At 35.1% G+C, this 23910-nt stretch overlaps 1 protein-coding gene across 1 annotated transcript; it reads left to right on the forward strand.

Annotated features, from left to right (window-relative positions):
- Positions 1-12923: 12923 nt before the first annotated feature.
- LOC113352163 lies at positions 12924-13805 on the forward strand. Its single transcript, XM_026596020.1, has one exon. It carries the CDS (start codon positions 12924-12926, stop codon positions 13803-13805), a length of 882 nt encoding a protein of 293 aa, XP_026451805.1.
- Positions 13806-23910: the final 10105 nt, after the last annotated feature.

Consider the following 23910-nt stretch of genomic DNA (forward strand, 5'->3'; position numbering starts at 1 on the left):
TTCCTTTAGATTGTTTCTCATCATCTAAGTTTTCCAAATTCTTAGATGAAATGAGATTATCATGAGAAACCAGGGGTCCTATCCATAATACTCATCGAACAATCTTTAAGGAGTTCTGGCGTGCGTTACAGATGCCAAGAGAAAGTTTTCCAAAGAAATTTCCCATAGGGCAAGTTTTTAAGGATCAGTCAAACACAAACTTATTACGTTTATACTGTATGGATGCTCTGATACCAATTGAAAATGCGGGGGTCTAACAACCACACCCAACAATTTGTTTGGCAATCTGAAAGGACTTACTCCAATATAATTTCTAGAGAATCAACTAGACAGTCAAACTCAATCAAGAGTAAAGTATATCAAAGAGCTTAATATCTCTAACTCTTAATTCAATCCACAATCAGCAAATAGAAATCTGCGAGCCAGATTGAATATAAGAGGAGTTACTTGAACGGTACCAAAGACCAATGATCAAGTGTCAATCAATGTAAATCAACAATCAAAGGTTGGATATTCTAATTGATTGATCTTAACGCACAACATGTGATATTTCAATTATATAACAAAATATAATGCGGAAAAGAAATAACAAAGACACCAGAATTTTGTTAACGAGGAAACCGCAAATGCAGAAAAACCCCGGGACCTAGTTCATATTTAAACACCATACTGTATTAAGCCTCTACAGACTCTAGCCTACTACCAATTAACTTCGGACTGGACTGTGTAGTTGAACCCTAATCAATCTTATTCTCGGTACAATTGCGTTCCTTACGTCTCTGATCCCAGCAGGATACTACGCACTTGATTCCCTTAGTTGATCTCACCCACAACCAATAGTTGCTACAACCCAAAGTCGGAGACTTGATAAACAAATCTGTCTCACACAGAAAAATCTATGGATTGAATAAATATGTCTCCCACAGAAATACCCAATAGTTTTTGTTCTGTATTTTGATAAATCAAGGTGAACATGAACCAATTGATAAACCAGACTTATATTCCCGAAGAACATCCTAGTATTATCAATCACCTCACAATAATCTTAATCGACTAGCGAAACAAGATATTGTAAAATCACAAACGATGAGACGAAGATTTTTGTGATTACTTTTATCTTGCCTATCAGAAAAGTTAAACTCGAGTCAATTATTTCAATTGTACTCAATACGATAGAATCGGGTAAGAACAGAAAATACAACTACAAATAAAATAGTTGGGTCTGGCTTCACAATCCCAATAAAGTCTTTGAAGTCGTTAACCTATAGGGTCTCGATAGAAACCTAAGGTTAAAGAAGAATTGATTCTATTTTATGCAAATAGTAACACACAAGAGGTGTGGGGATTATGTTTCCCAGTTGCCAGAGTTCTCGTTTATATAGTTTTCAAATCAGGGTTTGCAATCCAAGTTACTTTGGTAACAAAGCATTCAATATTCACTGTTCGATGAAAAACCTGATTCAACCAAGATAATATCTTTCAATTGTTAGATAGAACTTAGATTGTTACACATAAATTAAATGCACCCTCATTTAGGTTTATGTAACCGTACCTAAACGTTTATACCATGTTGGTTCACAAATAGTTAACCGAGGTTAGCCATATGATTACATTCATATCAACCTTTATGATCTTAACCATAACTAGTTCAATTGACTCAAATGAAACTAGTTAAAGAGTTGTTCAGTTGTTATATTCTCATAGAATTATACAAGAACACAATTGAAGAAAAATCGGTTTGATTCACTCGAATCAATGCATGAACATTATAACCACGGTTTGCAAAGATTGCATTCCTTATTTTATAAACGTTTAGGTTCATGTACACAACCGATTTTAGAAAGTAACCACTTAAGTATGCGTACGGGTATGCGTACTTAAGTAACCGAATTTGAATTTGTTTTGGTTTTCAAACTCAACAGCAATTCATAGACGTGAACTTTCCGCTAGTATGCGTACGGGTACGCATACTTTGGTAACTGGTTTGAGTTTGTTTTGATTTCCAAACTCAGCAGATATTCACGGTCGTGAACTTCCGCCAGTATGCGTACCCGTACACATACTTATCCAGTCTCCATCAACCATTTAGTACACACACAAGTATGTATACATTTGGTTCCCAGTTTTGGACTTATACACAAATGTGCGAATACACTATCTGCTTATATCCAAAGATAGTTACATGATTCTAAGCTTTTATTTCAATCATTGAAACATTCTTAGAGGATGACAATAACCGTTTTCACAAACTATTAACATCAAAGAAATTTTCAAGTTATTGAAATAATAATTATCGAAACATTCCAAGACAACACCAAATGATTGTATCACACAAACCATGTAAGATGTTACTCGACAATTTTCACATGATATAAGATGAACTTGGTCGAAGCGAAAGCTTGCCAACACATATTTCGAGAAATATGTAAGCGAGTTAAACTCAGCTCGAAATCTCAAATGTGTATATAGAAAACTATATCGTAATACGACTTATGTCTCAATATAAAATATAGAGTAGAAATAGATTTTCCAAGTGATAGATGAGTTCAAGTCTCTACGTACCTTTTGTCGATGAAGTTCCACAAGCTCCCCTTAGTAGTTTTTCGTATTCAAATGATGAACGTCGTGAAAACTAAGCTCAACTACACAATCTATGTCCTAGTCCGAGATACCTATAAATAGGCTAGAAATCAAGACTTATAGTTTTGATCACTAACATTGACAAACATGCTTGAGATAGCAACGTATGCGAGTTCGACCGTGCAGTGCTCTAACAGGATACCAGGTCTATCTCTTTTCTAGATGATTTTCCTCATATAAGTGTCCTTTAGTACATTATCAGAACCCAAACTATGATTCCCATAACCATTAATCCAAGGAGTATCAAATGTTTCCGCAGAATCAAAAAGATGTTGGTGCATAATATCAGGTGGACAATAATTTTTTTTATCAAGTTGAATAAGGTAGTCATTGCAGGTTACATCAGAAGCAACTTGATCTGCTTCCGTGTCTGGATGGTTGTCCTCAGAAAATTCCATGCCCTCTTGCACCATTATTTGGTGCATCTGCTCTTGCTGAATTACCACTTCTTGTTGCATAACTATCAAAGCTGCATTAGCTAGCGCCTGTTGAACCTCATCTTGGTGTTGAGCCATGTGGTAGTGCATGCAGTCTTGTATCTTGTGGCCAATAGGTTCACAAAAATCACAGAAATTGAAGGGAAGGTTATGAAATTCAAAGTAAACAGTATTAACAAACCCCATTTCATTTTCTGCCTTGAAACTAAGTTTAATCCTTTGTCTAAATCTGATGCCGGCCCTCACTATGATAGAAACACTTCCATTAGCATGTCTAACTGGGTAGGAGAATGAGATTATTTCTCCCATGCATGCAAGATATCTTCTAATATTATCACTGGAAACTTGGGATGGGCTAAGGTTCTTTATTGTTATAAAGAACAACTCATACCAAGTTCTAAAATTATCAATAAAATCCCATTTTTTGATGCTCAATAGATCCCCAAATACTTTTCTAGTATCTAAACTTAAGACCCTATGCATCTCATGACCATGTTGAAACCTTATAATAAACACCCACTCACTAGCTTTCCTAACTGAAATTCCCCCTTGAATCTTCCACTGGAATAACAAAGCATTTTTCACATCCCAACAGTTTCTCTCAATTGGTTCTGTGAAAACTCCTATCAGACAGCTTGTCCATAACAAATTGGTGTTTTGGAATCTATTTGTGATAACTTCATTAAGATCAAATGATTTTGCTACACGCCTACTTGTTGTGCATTAAGAGTTTATCCGAACATAAACTGGAGAAAATTTGATATGAACAATGAAGAAAGCCATGTGATTGGAAAATGTTGGGATATCAAGTTAAAGTAGAAACCCAGCTAGTAAAATACCTTTGCCCAATAAGTCTATCAGAAAAGATGGATCATCGACTGGTAACCTTAAATTCAGGGTGACAAAGCGACTAGGTGGTATTAACTTCCTTGTGGTGTGGAAAAACTTGCTCAGGATAGTCTTAATTTCTAGTATAGTGTTCCCAATACCACCCTTGAAAATAAGGATAGTTTTTATTTGCATAATCAAGATGATGAGGTTAGAATTGGTAACACTACTTGTTTTGACGAGGTTCGATCTTTTTCATGTCATTATAAAGATAATTATGATGAGGATAGTATTGATGAAGAACATGAAATATGTAGGCATAGTGATCAGGAATTTGCTACTCCGATTGAGATTTATAATGATAGTGTTGTTTCTAGTACAAATCCAAATAATTTTAATAATTATTCACCTATTCAAAAAGATGAGGATTTGACTAGAGATACCAACATTTTAGACGATGTAGTTCATGATCCTTTAGCCTGCAGTATGTTGGATAATCCGTTATTTGATGTGCCTATCAGCGAATCAGAGGAGGTAACTATGATTAACACCTTAGTTAATGAGCCTTTACTAGAAACTTTCGCTGATAATCCTTTATATGATTATGATGATGGTTTAGAGGAAAGAGTTTACCCTGAGAATAATGTTTTAGAGTCTAGCGATTTAGAAACACTAATCTTAGAAGACCATAAACTCGTAGAGATGAGTGAGGATGAACCAGACTAAGAAGAATCAATTGACCATTTTCAGGAATCTGATGATTTAGAAATTAGGGAGATTGTGACTAGTCTATCTAAAGACAATAAAAACTCTAAGTTTGGGGGTGATTATCACTTTCCTGGGGCCTTACCTTTAACTCTTAGAAAGTTCCCTCGTGTAGGACTTGACATTTGTGCCTCAACCATCTTACAAGATTATCTTCATACACTTTTTCCTGAACCTAGTTGTGTCCATAAGAGAGCTCAGTTGTTAGAAACCCATCCACTGGTTGATGTGGTTAACCCAGGCTATGATATCAAGATTGAATTTTTTTTCCCACCAAAAACTTTTCTTCCAATTGTGGGAACTTATGATTTTCATATGTGTCGGTTATTAAGTTTTGAGACTGAACCTAAGTAATTTAGGAGAATAGGGTCGACACATTTTCTTAAGGAAGACCACCTCTTTCATTGTGGTCAGTTGTGTGAGTCAAATCTGATTGACTTAGAGGATCCCAAGTTATTCAGGCTTTTGTTATGCGCTTCTAAGTTCTTACTTGAGTGTTTCCAGACTCTTCAGCCTGATATTCAGAATGCCTTTGAGGAAATCCAACCAATGAAAGCTTTTTATTTAGACCCTTTTATAGAGCCTGAACCTGAACCACAACTAGATGTAGTTGTCTTAAGCAAGGGTATGTTCGCTATTTTCTCGGTATGCTGCAGTTTCCTCTTCTCGTGGGTAATACTTTTTGATCCAGGTGACCCACAATTATTCCGGCTACTGCTATATGATTCTACGAGGTGACTAATTCTTCCAATGTCTGGCTGAAGACTTTAATCTTAGCACTTCTTAGGAGGTAACCCATGCTCATGCAACACGGTAATATCTTTCCTTAACTATTTTGCTTCAAGTGGTAACAGTTTCTCCTTGTTCATGTTTTTAATTTTATCTTTAGAAAAATGAGGACAATGTTAGATTTAAGTTTAGGGGTATGGGAGAAACTTTTTAGTTGCAGTACAAAAAAATAAACTCCAGAGACTAGAAATTTATGCTTATTAAGGTCGGCACTAACCAATATAAGTGGATGGGAACATCTTGGTTGTAGGAGTTGAGGAACCAATTAACCTGAAGTTGAAATAATACAAAGAGGAAATGATAAGACGATATCAATGGGTTAATACACTATGGTGTAAAAATTGCATGCAATTTCGTCGCACATAAGCAATGGCAACGTAAGAATTACTCAGATTCAGGGACTGTTGAATTGTTGGGTTAACTGAAAGACATCACCATGCCAGACTGCATACATGGTGATACACAAAAACAACAAATATGCTACCAGGTATTGAAAATTGGGTTTGAGTTTTGAAAGAAATAGTTTAAGAACTGATATAAGCAAGCACAACACAAGGATGAACAAGAACTTCATCTATCAAGGTATTTATAGGGATTGATATGGAATTGAATTGAAAAATAATCAAAGAAAGTGGGATTGAAAGGTGAGAAAGTAACAAAACACCAGCTTATTACAAAGGATAATCAAAAGATGTGAAGAGAGTTATGAGTTCTACCCACGTATAATAGAGGCTAATCAGAAAAAACAAATTGGAATCAGGGAAATGAATAACCAGGATCAAGAATTCTACCAACAAATCTTACAAATGTCAATAAGGATTAAATTAAGGCACCAAATTTTCCTAAAATAATCGAACTTCTGCAAACCCTAATTAAAATAACCCAAACCTAGCTAAATCAAAACCAGGCCTTTGCACACCTTGAATATATAATCCAATCTTGGAAAGTGAAGAAGAAACATTACTTGATTGAGATGGCAGAGAACAGAAACCACCTCTATCAAGAAGTTCTTAGGTAATTAATCGATTCATAAACTAATCTATTTTCTCCGAATCCGCCGAAAAAATCATTGATAACCTAAACCCCATTTATCTGTTAATTTTCAAAAGCAAATCTTCCAATAAAAAACCATCTTCAATTTCATCGATACCAAATCTCAAAATAAGAAGTGAAAATTGATTTTATGTACTATATACCATCAGAGTCCATGAATGGCAGATTAGCCGCTCACGGAGATAGAAAAATTAGAATAAGATCTTTGATTTAAAGGGGAAGGGGTTGATTTACGAGGTTAAGAAGGAATCAAAACCATGAGAATTATCAGGTTGACAAAAATTAAGAATCGGTGAAAAATTGGGTTGACTCAATGTCGCCCGATTCATGGAGCTCTTAGAGTCGAGCTTTCACCCTCTTTCCCAATTGTGCAAAAATGATCATTACTAGATTAGAAGAAAATTCTAGTAGTATATTTGGAAAATGAGCCAATTTTATCAGATGTGAGAGTATAGCTTGAGAGTTTCTTAATTCTAAGTTTGTCGGTGGAGGCGTATTTTATATCAAAAATTCTTGACAAACCGAGCTAAGAAAACCACACGAAAACCGCTTCTAACAAAATATTCAGCGGGCTCCACCATAAGTGCCCCTGCTGTCCTCCAGCGGGGTCCATCGGGACCCACCCAAAAAATCTGTGAGAGTTTTTTAGAATTTTATTTTCGTGTGGTTTATTCCGTCGTCTGTTAAGAACCACTGATATTATATTGATTAGCTAGGCATGCTAGAATTTCAAAAATTATAAAGAGTTTGAATTATCTGTAGCTTCCCAACTTTACATCTTTGTTGGTTGAAGAGTTGTGCATCTTCAGACGTTAATGTAATTGGTTTTCACTATACTAGATTTGTTCCCGTGCTACGCACTAGGCATATTTTACTTCTCATAACAATTACCCCATCATGAGAAAACTGGCACGTAACCCATGATACTAACCGGTCCGATGAGAATTTTTATTTGGTGTGACGGAATTTTCCCTTCCCCGTCGCGATGGATTACCGTTTTGATTAGAATTTTCGGTAGACCTCTCTGTCGACAACAAATTTGAGTGACTAAGATTTTAACATCGACCAGATTCCATATGCTGAAACCCACGGTTAAAGATTAATGGTGAGCCAAGATTAATGGTGAGCCTTCATAAGGTTGTAACTAGGTTATCTTGTTCTCTGACTCCACTGAAGCACAAAAACCTACAAATAAAAACAGGATACATGCTCTGCGTTACAACACACTGTCACCTGACGAAACATTTATATATACCCTGTCATATTTTTGGAAAATTCCAATTCCAGGGAACCTCCACACATTTGTATATACTCTCCAACATAACTCTTACTTTGGTGCCTTGGGCTCCTTTTACAACATAGGGTGGTCATATATAAATAGTAAGGTAATATTAAAAAGACAATTACGAATTAGAACATTATTAAGCTCCGCTCCATTAATGGTTTCCCAACTGCATATTTAGACACAAAAAGAATATTAAACGAATAAGCTCCAAGGATCTTCATGATCGACTAATATAAAAATATTGCAGCATTTTCTTTTTAAAAATTTGCAGCATTTATGAGATGTAATTAATTATGGAAACCATGTTTAAACCAACATCCTACCATGTGTTTCAATGGACCCCTCGTTGTGCACAATGAAGATCGAAAGGATTCATTTGTATCCTAATGATCGACCAAGTAGCTAGAATTCCTCACAAAAATGCTTGTACTTGGATTTCATGTTCACCCTTTGGGACAAATGATACAATAATAACATTTTGATCCAGCAAGTACCCAGCAAAGCTAGCAACACCACGGTCAACATCTAGGAACCTTGTTTGTGTCCCATATTGAATGGAAGAATAAGTCTTTAATAACATTCTTGAAAAAGATGACTCATACTTGTCAAATGACTCGCTACAAAACTTTTAAGGAGGACTGGTTTCAAAGTTTATAAGATGAATGGCAGTACATATGTTGAAAAGCCAGCCACAACCTGAAGATAATAACAAAAGAGATGAGCCTATAACATCTGACTGGTATGTAGTGCAGAACCCTAACAGATACTCCTAGGGAGGGGTCAAAGGATCTTTAAAGTAATAGTATCCTAGCACCGGAAAGGTAACTCATCTCCAACAGTGATATATATCAACAAAACATTAAAAGTAAACATATTTTCTTAAGATGAGAGGCACCGTGCTTACATCATAATTACAACTCACAACTCTAATTGTTAAAGATTGGAATTAATGCTAAACTCACAACATTCATTCAAATGCATAATGCAGAATATACTGAATTTCATGAACAATCTAAACCACTTTGCATGTTCCATGGAAGAAGAACATCAAAGCAACCGATAACTGAACACTAATACAACCAACAAATACGATATCTTCCAAATTGAGATGCTATCAACAAAATACTTGTGAACCAAATATAACTGCAACGTGATCTTTCAATTAACTACGATTTTTACATGAAAGAGACCACCAAAATTATCACTTATTGTAGGATTATCTATCCTTCACCTCCTTACTGTCAGAACTCTAGATATTTCTGAACTTAAAAGGTTGTAAGTTTAAACCACTAATGTTAGATATGTTCTAATATTTATAGTAATATCATATTTACTTAGATTCAACAGGAGAAGTTTCCTATGCAAAAAAATACTGAAGCCTACAGGACGGACACTGAAAAGCTAGACGTTTTACCCCATCAACAATGTTATTCTATAGAAAAAAGCTAAGATACCTTCCCCGTCGAAAGTATTAACGCCAAAGACTTTCTTCACCCTCCCCGCATGTGTGCTCCTAGTTCCCCAAATTGATCATAAGCTTCTACAGTGTCTTCAGAGAGACGAACATCGTCGAGCTTCTGCTTAAGGACCTCAATTGCATTGACTACACATTTGAGTCCTAGCCATAGCACCCTGAGCTTTATACTCTCTTCTACTGCTCTATGCAGCCATCTCTGGCAGCAACAACAATCACAAACCACCAACATCAATTCCTTGTTCTCTACTGCATTTACCATTAGTCACAATCCCCTGTAAACTTAACTTCTAGCCTTAAACCACCAGAAAAGCTTCAATCAGTCTCTCCTAGCATCTCCATTCAAGACTGCAATACCACCAACAAATCAACTCAATTTCAATTTCCAACACCTTGAACTCAATACAGTTCCTTGAAGCAGCAAACAACCCATCTCCATCTCAGGTTCAAGACCGAATTCACAACCTCAAAACCACCTGCAATGTATCACTTCCATAAACTGCAAAAGACACAGCTCAAACCTTCAATCTGTTGGTTGTAGCTTCCACTTTCAGCTGCATCTTCGAGAAGCTTTCCAACATCTGTAGATTCAATCGTAAAAATAAAGCTATCTTCTCTCGCTGTAATTTTCACAAGCCCTGGATTTCCCATAGCTTCTGCCTTTTTGATTACCTCATCATCCTATGTGTACGCTTGAGCGACATACACTTTGAGCAACGCATTGTAGTTATTCTGCATCGTGAGAACAACTATAGCTCTACACACGTTGCTCCAAAAGTTGCCTTAGCGAAACACATATTTTGAACTCAACATGTAACTTTAAGAACTTGGAAATTCCTTCGCTCATCATGTAAAAATATGAACTTGTAAAAGTATCTATAAAATCAAATAAAATATTATAAAAATAATAATAAAAAGTAGAAACCTGAGAAAAAAAAGATTGATTTTACCTGGAATCATATACCCGAACATCTCCTTTTGTAATTGTTTCTTTATGCGCTATTACAACTGCTTCTCGGTCAATTGAAAAACTCCTCGCCTACAAAACCAAAACCAAAAGACAGCAAGATGATTAAAAGATAAGTAACCTAAATCAAAATAAAAAGAGAAAAGAAATAAAGCCGAATTTTGATAGAAGTCGCAGACTCTTTAGTGGGAGAATATACTCTATCAGTCCAATGCATTAACAAACAAGATGATTTTCAGTGGGTTCTTACAAATGTTTATGGGCCAAACAATCCTCAAGATAGAGCTGAGTTTTGGGTAGAAATGGATAATATTTACAGACTTTGGGAGCAGCCATGGTGTTTGGGAGGTGATTTCAATGTGATCACCAAATATAGTGAAACAAAGGGTTGTTGTAGAATCACTAAGAGCATGAAAAACTTCTGCGACTTCATATCTCAACATGACCTTATTGATCTTCCACTTAAAGGGGCAAGATATACCTGGTCAAATGGTCAGTCTAATCCTGTTATGTGTAGACTTGATCGATTTCTCATCTCTCCAGCTTTTGAGTCCCATTTTCCTCTTGTCTCTCAATTAGCCAAATCTAGACCTACCTCTGATCACATACCTATCCTCTTAGACATTTCAGACCCATCCTGGGGTCCTAGTCCTTTTAGGTTTGAGATTATGTGGTTTCTGGAGACTGGTTTTTATGATCTACTAGAAAACTGGTGGAATTCTTTTTTGTTTTGCAGGTACTTCAAGTCTAAAGCTTTGGTACAAACTTAAAGCACTGAAGGAAAAGCTTAAGGAGTGGAATAAGCTCACCTTTGGCAATACAAACACAAGATTGAAACTGCTGCTGTCAGATATTCATGTTCTTGATAGTTTAGCTGAAGATACGATGTTAAATGATTCTCAGATACAAGAGTTAGTAGAGTGCAAAAAGGACTTTGAAAAAGTTACAAGAATGGAGGAGGTTTCCTGGAGGATTAAATCAAATATTAAGTGGATGCAAGAAGGAGACAAGAATACTGCTTTTTTTTATCAGGAAGGCTAGTGCAAGGAGAAGATATAATAAAATCAAACAATTATACATTGATGGGGTCTTGATTGATGACAGGCTACAGCTTACAGAGCATATTGTAAGTTTTTATGAGGATCTTTTTAAAGAAGAGGAGATTATTAGGCCGGTTCTGGAAGGTATTGATTTTGAGAGCATAAGTTCTATTGAATCTGCTATTTTGGATGCTGACTTTTCTGAAGCTGAAGTGTTACAGGCAATTCAGGAGTTAGGACATGATAAGGCTCCTGGTCCAGATAGCTTTCCCATTATGTTCTTCCACAAATGCTGGAGTTTCATTAAATCTGACATCACGGGAACTATGCAGGAATTCTGCAATACAGGTTGTATAGATACCAAACACAACTCCACTTTTATTACTTTAGTTCCTAAGAAAGATCATATAGAAACTATTAAAGACTGCAGGCCTATTTGCCTTCTTACTAGTGTCTACAAAATCCTATCCAAGGTACTTGCTACTAGGATGAAATTAGTTCTGCCAAAACTCATTTCCCAGGTTCAATGTGCTTATATAGAGGGTAGAAAAATTACAGATGGTATTCTGATTGCAAACGAGTTGGTTGATTCAAGATTAAAAGCTGAAAAGCCAGGAGTAATATGTAAAATCGATTTGGAGAAGGCCTTTGATAGAATCAACTGGAGTTATTTGGAGTTTATGTTGAGAAAAATGGGGTTTAGTAGTAAATGGATTAACTGGACAAAGTTTTGTTATTCTACAGCTACATTTTCTGTCCTCATTAATGGTTCTCCTTTTGGTTTTTTCAAAAGTTCAAGGGGAGTTAGACAAGGTTGTCCCATGTCACCTCTTTTATTTAACATTGCTATGGAAGGTTTCTCTAAATATATTGATAGGGAAGCTAATGCTGGTTTATTCAATGGTTTTTCTATGGTGGAAAATGGCTCTGTGGTAAATCATTTGCATTATGCGGATGATACTATCTTTTTCGTCGACAACAGTAAGAAGAGCTCACAAACTTGTTCTCAATTTTGCACTGTTTTGAGTATATCTCAGGTTTGAAAGTTAATAAATCTAAACCTCGACTGATTGCAATTGGAGATGTTCCTCTAATGAATATTTGGGCTGCAGAGCTGGGATGCGCAGCTGATATTTTGCCCTTCTTATAATTAGGCATGCCTCTGGGAGCTAAGTCTAAGTCTAAAGAAATTTGGGTGCCTATTCTGGAGAAGTTTGATGCACGTCTTTCTACCTGGAAACACATCTCTCTATCCAAAGAAGGTAGGTTAGCTCTCTTAAAATGTATTCTAACTTCTCTTCCAATGTACCACTTCTCCCTGTTCAAGGCTCCAATTTCTGTGATCAAAATTTTAGAAAATAAAATGAGGAATTTTCTTTGGGGAAATAATAGTTGTTCTCACTTGATAAAATGGAAAATGATTTATGGTGATAAAGATAGAGGAGGGTTAGGAGTTCTTAACTTGAAGCTTATGAATATGGCTCTTTTAGCGAAGTGGAGTTAGAGGTTTGGTGTAGAGAAAACCAGTTTATGGTATAAGCTCATAGTAGAGAAATATGGTTGCGACTACTCAAATTGGGTTCCAGGTCCAGTTTTTTCTTCTCATGGAGTCTCCTGCTGGAATACGATCTCTGAAACAAGAGATATGATTACTAATAACTCCTCTTTGTGCATTCATTCTGGTACTAGAGTGTCCTTCTGGTATGATAAGTGGATAGGTACTTCTTCCCTGGAAATTTGTTTTTACCATCTTTGCAAGTTGGATAGACATCAATTCGGTAGTCTGGCTGATCACATTACTCCTGACGGTGCATGGAGATTTGATTTCAAGAGAATTCATAATAACTTGGAAGTGACTCAGTTAGCAGGGTTACTCAACGTTATTGGTAGTGATCCTCCTGTTATAGACACTCTTCCCGATACTGGGCGTTGGCAGCTTCACAACTCAGGCGTTTTTTCAGTTAAATCTCTTTATCATACTCTCACTGTTGTTGCTGGTGTTGATAATTTTCCACATCATTTCGTAAATAAGAATGGAGTTCCACCAAAAGTCTCTTTACTCTTATGGTGTGCTGTTCATGGTATATTAAACTCCTTAGATATGTTAAATCGAAAAGGGATGGAAGTTTATAGCTCTTGCATTCTTTGTGGTAATTGTAATGAGTCTCAGGAACATCTCTTACTACACTGTAAAGTGGCATATAAAACTTGGATGGCTGTTATGCCTAAAACGCATTGGGCGTGGGTGTTCCCAGAGACAATGTATTCGCTGGCTCATTCTTGGTCTCATAGTTCTCTATCAAGTAACGGTAAGGTAGTCTGGGATCTTATTCCCTCTGCAATAGTCTGGATCCTGTGGAGAGAAAGAAATTGTCGCATCTTTGAGGACAAGTATAGTTTCAAGACTGATTCTGAAATTGTAGTGGATGTCAAGGCTCTTGTGTTGTCCTGGGCTAGTGCTGCTGGAAACAGGGTTCATATGAATTTTTCAAACTCTGTTTATAACTGGGAGACAGTATTCGACTGAGTCTCTAGTTCTTCTTGTTTGTTTTGCTTCCTTTCTTTGTTTTGCCTACCTTTTGTAGACTTTTGTATATTCTCCTCTTTTTAATAAATCTTTCACTTCTCATCAAAAAAAAAAAGAAAGAAAAGAAATAAAGCCTAAATCACGTACAAATTCAACCTTCACGTCTGTTTTATTCTTCAGCAATTAATCAACAACAAATTCATAACCTATGAGTATAAAAAACCTCTAGCACATCCATATCTTGTGGTACAGTAAAAGAAAGAGAACGTGTACTTCTACAATTAAGAATAAATACAATTTTTTTATGGAAAATTTCTTGTTTGGTCCTAAGCCCATAAGGTTATTTATAGCAGAGTCCAACTAGATTTTACTCTTATTCTAAGGTCCAAAGTTATTTGAAAACATGGAAATGACTAATATACCCCACTGTTTAAGTACGTGTGAAATAACATACTACCATAGATTTGAGTACATAACTGATACACTGTTTACAAATTTGAGTACATATCTGCTACACTGTTTACAAATTTGAGTACATATCTGCCACACTGCTTACAAATATGAGTACACATCTGCTATACTACTTAGGAATCTGAGTACTCCTCAATTCACTTTACTTTATTGCAGCACCAGCACCTCTGCAGTCAACCATTCACCACTGCCTTCAGCTCCATCTTCTCAGTAATCTTCTATCTTGCTGCATCACAATATTCTTAGCTTAAACCACAACTGCAACAGCTACATAAACACCATTGTCATTTCAATTCTGCTGCAACACAGACTATCAAATGCAAGTAAAACATCGTTATCATATAGGCATCTAAAAGATGATTAATTTATCTTGCAATAACTCATGTCATTTCTGTGTCCGTCCTATGCAATCTCTAATTAAGATTCATTTAAGTTCTTTGATATGCACCAAATTTATGCCTATTATTATGAACACAATAGAATATGATTTCTAAACCTACAATATTACAAATTTTTCTAAATGCGAGCAAAGTTTTTTGTACATGGAATGTCGTCTGATGGCGGATATTACCATTTGTATTTGTATTCATCATTCACATCTGAGAATGATGGTCTGCTAAGTCGAAAATAATCGCATCTAAATCAGAACCCAAACCACATTTTCCTTAGTGTGAATCATCTCAAACATGACCTAGCATAATGCAACTTGGAGAACTCGTTCAAGTTGGTATATGATGTGTAATTCTTAAACATATGCCGGGAAATATCTAGTCAAACAGAAAAATTATTGTTAAGCTCCAATAGAAAGGCAGTACATTCCGAGAAATCCTATTGCATCGGGATCGATATCCTAAATTAGCTAGAAGCAAGAAAATCAAACTGCAAAATAAAATACCCATAAGAACAAATCAAGGTAAAATATCGTTATTCAAAGTGGATTCCAAGAGGAAATCAAGTAAATGAAAACAAAGTAATGTTAAGACCTGAAAATTGTCCCGCATTCCTTAACTGACCTGATATTGCGAGAACTTTACACATTCAGACTGAAATTTCTCATATAATGCCTCTAGTAGCTCAGAACTAATTTGCTCATCCAAGGAAATCAAAATTAGGGTTTTGAACGAAACTTCAAAATTTCAAATTTGGTGCTTTGAAAATTAACAAATCTAGGGTTACCTGGTATCCCTGTAAAGACTCATTTTGTAAGTCTATCGAACTCATTTTTTTAAAGAAGTAAATAAAAACGAAGAATCAAAGTTAATACGCACCTGATCAGGTAGAGAAAAACTTAACTGAATGTCAAGAAGAAGTGATGAATCCGTAAAATCTAACTGAATCAAAGCACATATTTCAGTATTCCATATATGTACTCCTGGATCAAACCATAAAAATAAGAAAAAATCTATAAATTCATAGTAAACACAAAAATAAACAGTACGTCATATATGTACTGATGGTTAATACACAAAAGAAAACTGAAAAACAAACCAAAAACCATAAAAATATCAGATCTACTAATGAAATAAACATAAAACATGATTTTTTATTTAGATATGAACTTGTTTCATCAAAATCCACCAGTATATCATATACGTACCGATGATTGATACACAAAAGAAACTCAAAAGCATATAAAAAACAACCAAAATGAAACTAAAATCAGCTGCATGTGAAAACCAAGTAATGAATCCATAAAAAACAGAATCGAAACACTTTTTTTCCAGTATTCCATATATATACTTCTAGATCGAAGAAGAAAAATATCCAAAACTACAAAAATAACAAAATTAAAGCATAATTTTTCAGTACATCATATATGCACTGCTGATTCATAATCTAAAATTTAGCTGCATGTGAAAAACAAGTAACGAATCTATGAAAAAATAGAATCAAAACACTTTTATTTGAGTATTCCATATATGTACTTCTGGATCAAACAAGAAAAATCTCCAAAACTATAAAAAACAACAAGATTAGAGCAGTATATTTCAGTATACCAAATATGTACTGTTGATTCATAGTCTAAAAATCAGCAGCACGTGAAAAACAAGAGACGCATCATGAGATCGAACTACCAAAACCGCAAAAAGAAAGTGAAAACATCATGAAATCGATCGAATTTTCATGATTCAGTTGAGAAACAAAACAAAAACAAAGAAGAACTGGAGAAAAATTAAATAACATACCTGTAAAACCACTAAACATCTTCACAAACCCTAGGTCTAAACTTCATAAGCGGCAGCAGCAGAGAAGAGGAGAGGGAGAGAGAGAGAGAGAACGCATCTGAGAAGAAAAAGAAAATTGAGGAAAGCTGCTTTTATTTCTGTTATATATAGTGAAGGCTATTTTGGGAATTCTTAAAATGCACGTAATAGGTTACACACGTGTGCAGGACCTGGGCTTAAAAAATTGGGTCCATTTTTCTCTTTTCTTTTAATTATGGACCTCCGATTACTGGGCTTTAGTGGGTGGACCTTCCACTAACTAAGAACACTATAATAGGATCTATAGGTAATTCCTACTTTTTTTATTTGAAACGATTTCTTTTTTTGTTTCAACAATTTCCTTTTTTAACAGGATTTGGTTTTTAAGAGTTTCACCTATATTAAGAATTCACGTTTTTTTTCTAATTTATTTAATGGTTTGGAAGTGAGTTTTGTCCACCCTTACTAAAGTACAGTTAAGTATAGGTGTAAATACTGTGTAACTAAATAATTCAAGCTTAAATCCTAACCTAAGTATTGTTTACCTACTTTTTTTTAACACCGTTACTAACGGACAGTTAAGTATATTAATATATCCAAATTGTAACCAAATTCTAATTATTACAACCAATAGAGTTATGCCAAGTGTCCTCACCATAATTTCTGCATTAGAAAAGGCCTTTCTAGACCAATAGAAAACGAGGATTTCATCACCGTTTAACGTGAGAGCTTTATTTGTCTAGGCCTTTAAGGGGAAGATATAAAAAAATAAAAGAAAAAGAAACTCATATCGATTAATGAAAATTTACCATTTAAAGAGAAGATGCTCTGTAATATATTGGGGAAGCAAAAATCTCATCGTGCAGAAGAAGTACCATGCATGGATATTTTACAACAACGTATGCATAGCACAAAGCTTTGGAACCGTTTTCCAAATAGGAAAACAGGTTCAGTTAAAGGAGAATGAAACAGGCACGAGTTTACAGTTGGAAATTTAAAAGAAGCCAGGGGCAAAAGAGAAACACTATGGTCTCTGTGGAGTGTGGTGTTATTTGCTATTTGCTGGGTGGTGCAGGGTAAAAACCATAGAAAGTCGACAATGGCACGCAATAGGTGGAGGGAGGGAGGCAGTCACAACTATAAATGAAGCAAAAAGTTTCATTTTTATTTGGCCACCAAATCAAATTGGTCTGGGACAACTCCACTTAGGAATTTGGTTACATATGCATTGGAAGTAAAAATGAAATAGTTAGTAATGGCCATCTTTTCATGTCGTTGAACGATCAGGCCTCATTGAAGAATCCGTATTGTGCCCGACTTGTTTAATGTTGGCAGGCAGTTTTGGCAACAAGATTTATATTTTGCTTCTGTTCCAATTCAGCTATTGCGATATTTTAGTACATTTGAGTTCTTTCGAGTCTATTTTCAACTTTCAAGCATAAAAGTTAATACCAATAACATAACAATCTTTGTGATGCTTTAGTGGATAAACCACTATGCAGCTAGCTATGCTTAATTAGGTGGTCTTACTCTGGCTGAACGAAGCTTTTCGCAGCGCTCTTTCACTACATACTAACACAAAACTTTGAAGACTTCTGGGCGTTTAAATGACTTCTGAGTAGCGAAATATACGAGGTAGCTACTCTAACTCCACTGATGAGTATACTTGTTTCAGGATATCATCTTGTCCGAAATATTTGAAGCAGATTTTATTACCACATGACAGAGCTGTCTTTCTTTTTCAGTCAAGTTTTACTCATACATGAAATCAAAATTACATCCACTTTTCTTTCCAAAGCAACGACATGGAAATTCAGGAAGTGATGATGACCAAATTCAATGCATTGGAAGTCAAAATGAAATAGTTAGTAATGGCCATCTTTTCACCAAAAATGATAACTGACTGCGTACTCAATCCAACCGTATATCCCACAAAAGAATAGCTCCCATAACCCAAAATTCATTCGTTATTAATCCTTGAGTTGAGGGGGGAAGGCACTTCTTTTGTAAGCGGAAGGACTGACTGTGGGATTGAATGTAAGGTTAACACAAAATTGGCTTCCTGGGTAAAATGGACAGTTAGATTTTGAAATTGTTTAAATGGACAAAAATGTAAAAATAGCCAGGATGTAACCAGTTTCATCGTGCCTATTTTCAAATATTTTTTCCTATTTTTAATTTACATAGGATGTATCCAGTTTCATCCTTGCTATTTTTTAAATTTAAGCTAGGATGAATTCAGTTTCATCCTTGCTACTTTTTTTTGGCCATTTCACCCAAACTATTTTTTACTCGTTCATTTGAACCGTGATTTAAAAATATTTTGACAAATGACCCATTTTCATTAAGGTTAATTTGTCTATTTCCTAGTGTCTTCTCGGTTCCTATATGAATCTCTCTCTTTCTAGCATTCTCTTTCTCTTTTGATAAATTTGAAAAAATTCTCTCCAAAATAAAATAAAAATGAAAAAATTCGAAAAATGACGATAGATGAACGTCAGCATTAGAGGTGTAAATTGGTTGTGCCAACACGAGCACAGCCAATCCCAGCACGCTAAAATTTGAGCCTAGCCTAGCCCATCATGTGACTTAGCCCAGCACGGCACAGCATGTTAGTTAAATGGGACGTGTTGTGTTTGACTATTTGGCGCAATAGCCCAGCACAACACGCGGCATGGATTAGCACGTGGCACGACACAACACATGTATAAAATACTACAAAACAAGGCACAATACATCACATTTTGTGTATATTTCACAAAAAAACCTTTATTCTAACCAATTATTGACATTTTAATACCGTTTTGCTGACTTATTTTTATAATAACACATATAATACCTGAATATTTAGAAAATATTTATATTGAAAAATATAAAATAAATGTGCATGACACTGCACAGCACGGCACAACACGTTTATTCTTCTGGCACAACCCAGCACAACACGCCTTCTAGCATGGCACAACACGTCATAATCTCCGGCACAGCACAGCACAACATACAACAAGCTAAGCACGTGATTTCGTGGGCTATATTGTGTTGGGCCGGCACGTTTTACACCTCTAGTCAGCATGTCCTACAAAACAAGTCTCGAGAGAGATCCAGGTGGGTAGGGAGAATGGTTCTAATATCGGGACTCGAGAGAGTAAAGGTTTTCCGTGAATCCCATTATATATATCGTATGATGGTTGTTTTCTCGAGATAAATTGCTTAATTTACCTAGCATTTCTGAATTGAAAATGAAAATTTTGATTAGCAAGAAGATTTTGATTAACTGGCCGCTAATAATACTGAATTTAATAATACTTCATTTGTTTCGGGAAAAGAGTTATTATCACTTTTTCATTCGGAAAATGGGTCATTTGTCCAAATATTTTTAAATCACGGTTCAAATGGACGAGTAAAAAATAGTTTGGGTGAAATGGGCAAAAAAAAATAGCAAGGATGAAACTGGATTCATCCTAGCTTAAATTTTAAAAATAGCAAGGATGAAACTGGATACATCCTGTGTAAATTAAAAATAAGAAAAAATATTTGAAAATGGGCACGATGAAATGGTTACATCCTGACTATTTTTACATTTTTGTTCATTTAAACAGTATCAAAATCTAACTGTCCATTTCACCTAGGAATTGTTGATTTTGGTCCTTTTAACCAATTTTGTGTTTTTCATTTTGGTCTATTTTTAGGCTAAAATGAAAAGCTTTGATTATCTTGTATTTTGAAAATATAATCATGATTTTGATATAAACAAATTAGAATTATTTGATTGATTGAAAAAATAAAAAATCAAGAGTGAATTAGCCATTAACTAAAATAGTTAAATAAGAGGTATTCATTTTTTGTTTCTAAATATCTGTTTTTATCTTGTAGTGACAGGCCCCAAATAAAATGCCTAGGCCGAACTAGGCAGGATTTGTATTTATATTGCGGTGAGGTGCGCTTAGGCATCACGGGGTGATGCATAAAAGAACTGAGGGCGATTTCACGAATTTATTAGAGAATTCATGCAGCGCTATAATAATGCTATGTATTAAATTGTCCATGCCCATTTATATTAATGAGTACTAGTGTTGAGCCCGTGCGTTGCACGAGTTTAAATCTGTCATACCGAATTTGTTACTATGATATAAATGCATAAGTTAAGTAATTCAATGTTTTTATATTCGGGGATTTTGCTTAAATTTTGTAATTTTTTCCCAGTTCTGAAATTTTACTAATCATCTTCAGTTACCAATTGACAAATATTTTCTCTTCTATCAGTTTCATCAAGATATGATTAGATTTTCGTAATAGAAAAAAAGAAAATTATTATTTTTTTTTACAGATTCAACTTGGTTTGGAGAGATTATCAGTTTGGAATCTAATTAATGTTTCTATCGAGTTCTAATCCAAGGAAAAAATGCAACAGTAACAAATTAAAAGTTGCTATCATAAAAGTTATAAAATAGTTAAATCGTCATCACTCTCATCACCTTCGTTTTTACCATTGCTATGGTCGATAAATATCGGAATTTCGCCATCACTATCTTCAACCAGCGGTGGCGTTTTGTCATCAGTCTCCTCTCCCTCGTCTTCGTTTTATCTTATGTCGAAAAATGTTAGCATTTCTTCGTTGCTCTTTTGATCCTCTCCCATGTGACTGCCAGCAGGTGTCTTTCCCTGCATCACATATATTTTTTGTTCTGCAATGGGTAAATTGAGAGTGTAACCGTTATACAGATCAACTAAAAAAACTAACCACGTCGAGCACTATATTTATGTAAAGCTTCCCAGATTCATTAGCCTGAATGGTCAACAGCTCCAAGTAAATTACAATTAAGGATCAATGGGAAGAATACATTACGTACAACATTATTAAGTGTCAGTACCATATATCTCACCCACACAATTTGCCAACAACAAAGTATGAATCCCAATGCCATTTAACATTTCACATTCTATGTACTGTAGCAAAATTACTACGGACGATACTGAAGATTACGTGTACTTCTGTAAATATGTTCGCAGCGATGAACTTCTCTAAATAAGAATTAGAATTAGAATTTAAGTGCATATATATACAATTACGTGTGGGAATAATGTTGTTCAAACTGTCGATGTTGAATAAGTGACGTCAGTGAATATGTACTCATATCCTCTTCTAATTTATTCAGCTTACCTTTAATCACCATCAATCAACATCCAATTCATTCAGCTTACCCTTAACCACCATCAATCAACATCACAGTTAACATGGGACCTTATAGCTGAAGGTCAGAAGAAGGGTAAACTGAGTGAACTGAAACAGAGCATAGAGATTTTTCTTTATTGGAGATGTGCTGGCAAGCTACAAACAAACCACTAAAAAAGAAAATTAATGGGTTATCTTTCGCCCGGTGCCTTGACCATTATCATTTTTTCTGGGAAATTAATCAAAAAAAGAAAAAGATGTTGCGGAGCAATAACAGATCAACTGCTGATGCTCCACCACTAAAGCAATTCGAACATTAGATTGTCGATATGAGTCGAAGATTTAGGCCCCCGTCAATATAATTCGAACATTAGTACAATATAGTCGGGATTTCATCATCTACTTGATTAATTACGAAAACATTATTCTCAAAACCTCAGATGTACAAACCGTTTTTATAAGAGGGGGAGAGAGCGTACCCAACATTATCACAGGGGATGGTTCACTTGTTGCGGTATGGCCCAATTCTAAGCATTCATAAACTAAACCACTATCCAAGGTTCTTAATGCCATCCATATACTGTCACATCTTTATATTAAAATATTTCTTGATCTTCACAATTTTTCGCACTTCCATTATCATTTTCTGCAGCAACATCAATTGTCCTGCAGACAGCATACAAATAGAAATCTGTACGGCAAATTAAATAGGATGTTTCGAGAATTTTTTTCCTTTCCCAATATCAATAGGACCTACATAACTCTTAATTCATGAACTTCATCAGTATGTTAAGATGGAAGTACAGCTCTGTAGCATCTGTTGAGAGGAGAACTTCCCTGCAAAGTAGCTGGTAGGTAATTATTTTGTGTTTGTTGGCAACTTCATTCAAATTTGAAATAAAAATAAGCAATCATTAAGTAGTACATTGGAACCGCTTCACAAAGATGAAGCAGACCACAATTACAACTGCTGACATCTTTAAAACACTTGCATGAAATATTTCGAAGTCATGTACAATGGTTTAACAGTTGCCAAATTACTTGTAATTAGTACATACCTACCACGTTATTATATGACAAAACCATTACAAAGTGTTAATTAGATCACATTAGTAAAATTCATATTAGACCTCAAGTAGATTGACATTAAAATATCTTAGTAAAACCATGGTTTATGGTTTATGCAGCCAAGCAGATACATGATAAGCTAACTGATAGAATTAACCATAGACCTATTGGGAATAATCTCCTCAAATGGTAATTTTCAGTATGGCTCCCCTGATAGAATTAAAATATCTTAGTAAAACCATGGTTTTTGGTTTATGCAGCCAAGCAGGTACATGATACTAACTGATAGAATTAGCCACAGACCTATTGGGAATAATCTCCCCAGATGGTAATTTTCAGTATGGCTCCCCCGGAGACATTTCAAAATGTGTCAGTAGCTTCCATTTGACAAATGGAAGAACATTTCCAACTCAATACTAATCTGGTTTAATACGAAAGTGATAAAAAATAATTAAATACCAAGTACCAACACAACCTAAACAATCAAAAGACACAATATTTGAGTGGAGATAAGCCATAACTTGTTTATGTTGCTGTTAGTGTATCCTTGGGTTGTTTGTTGAACTTGGGCGTTGAGTTCATCCACTCTTCCTATACAAACACTGAAAGAAAAAATTTCAAATACCCAAATAGAAAACAAATTAAAAATTAGTATGAAATACAATAAGCATAATCAAACCCGTTTCATAAAAACCGTTATATTTGCACCAAAAGCAAGGTACTACTTGACTCAAACTCAATGATATCGGCACCAAAGAGTCGAAGACTCACATGAATCGTTAAGTGTGATCACTCCATGAACAGCACCTAAGAGAATAAGCTTCAGAGTATTAACAACACAACAGAAAGCTTATCAAATTAAGACTCAGTACGTGATCACTCATCTGGTAGCTAGCTTATATATGGGTAAATACATAAGTTTGCAAAACATAGAATGTAAATGACTAAAATGGGATGGACAGCTAAATAAGAATATGTGCATCAATCTAAAAACAGATAGAGAATAAGAGTACTGGTTTCAACCAAAGACAAATATCATTTGACAATACAAATTGGCTTATTGATTTAGAGAAATAAAAACACCGATAAGCAGAACCAAAAAAGGAAAAGGCTTATGGTTAGGGTTACCAATTAGCAACAAAATCGCACCTGCAAAATAAACCCAAAAAACAAATCAACAATTAACACG

Source organism: Papaver somniferum, chromosome 2, assembly GCF_003573695.1.
Source record: "Papaver somniferum cultivar HN1 chromosome 2, ASM357369v1, whole genome shotgun sequence".
Lineage (NCBI taxonomy): Eukaryota > Viridiplantae > Streptophyta > Magnoliopsida > Ranunculales > Papaveraceae > Papaver > Papaver somniferum.

Coding starts and splice junctions, on each gene's coding strand:
- LOC113352163 (XM_026596020.1), top strand. CDS start 12,924: ATGATTACTAATAACTCCTCTTTGTGCATTCATTCTGGTACTAGAGTG.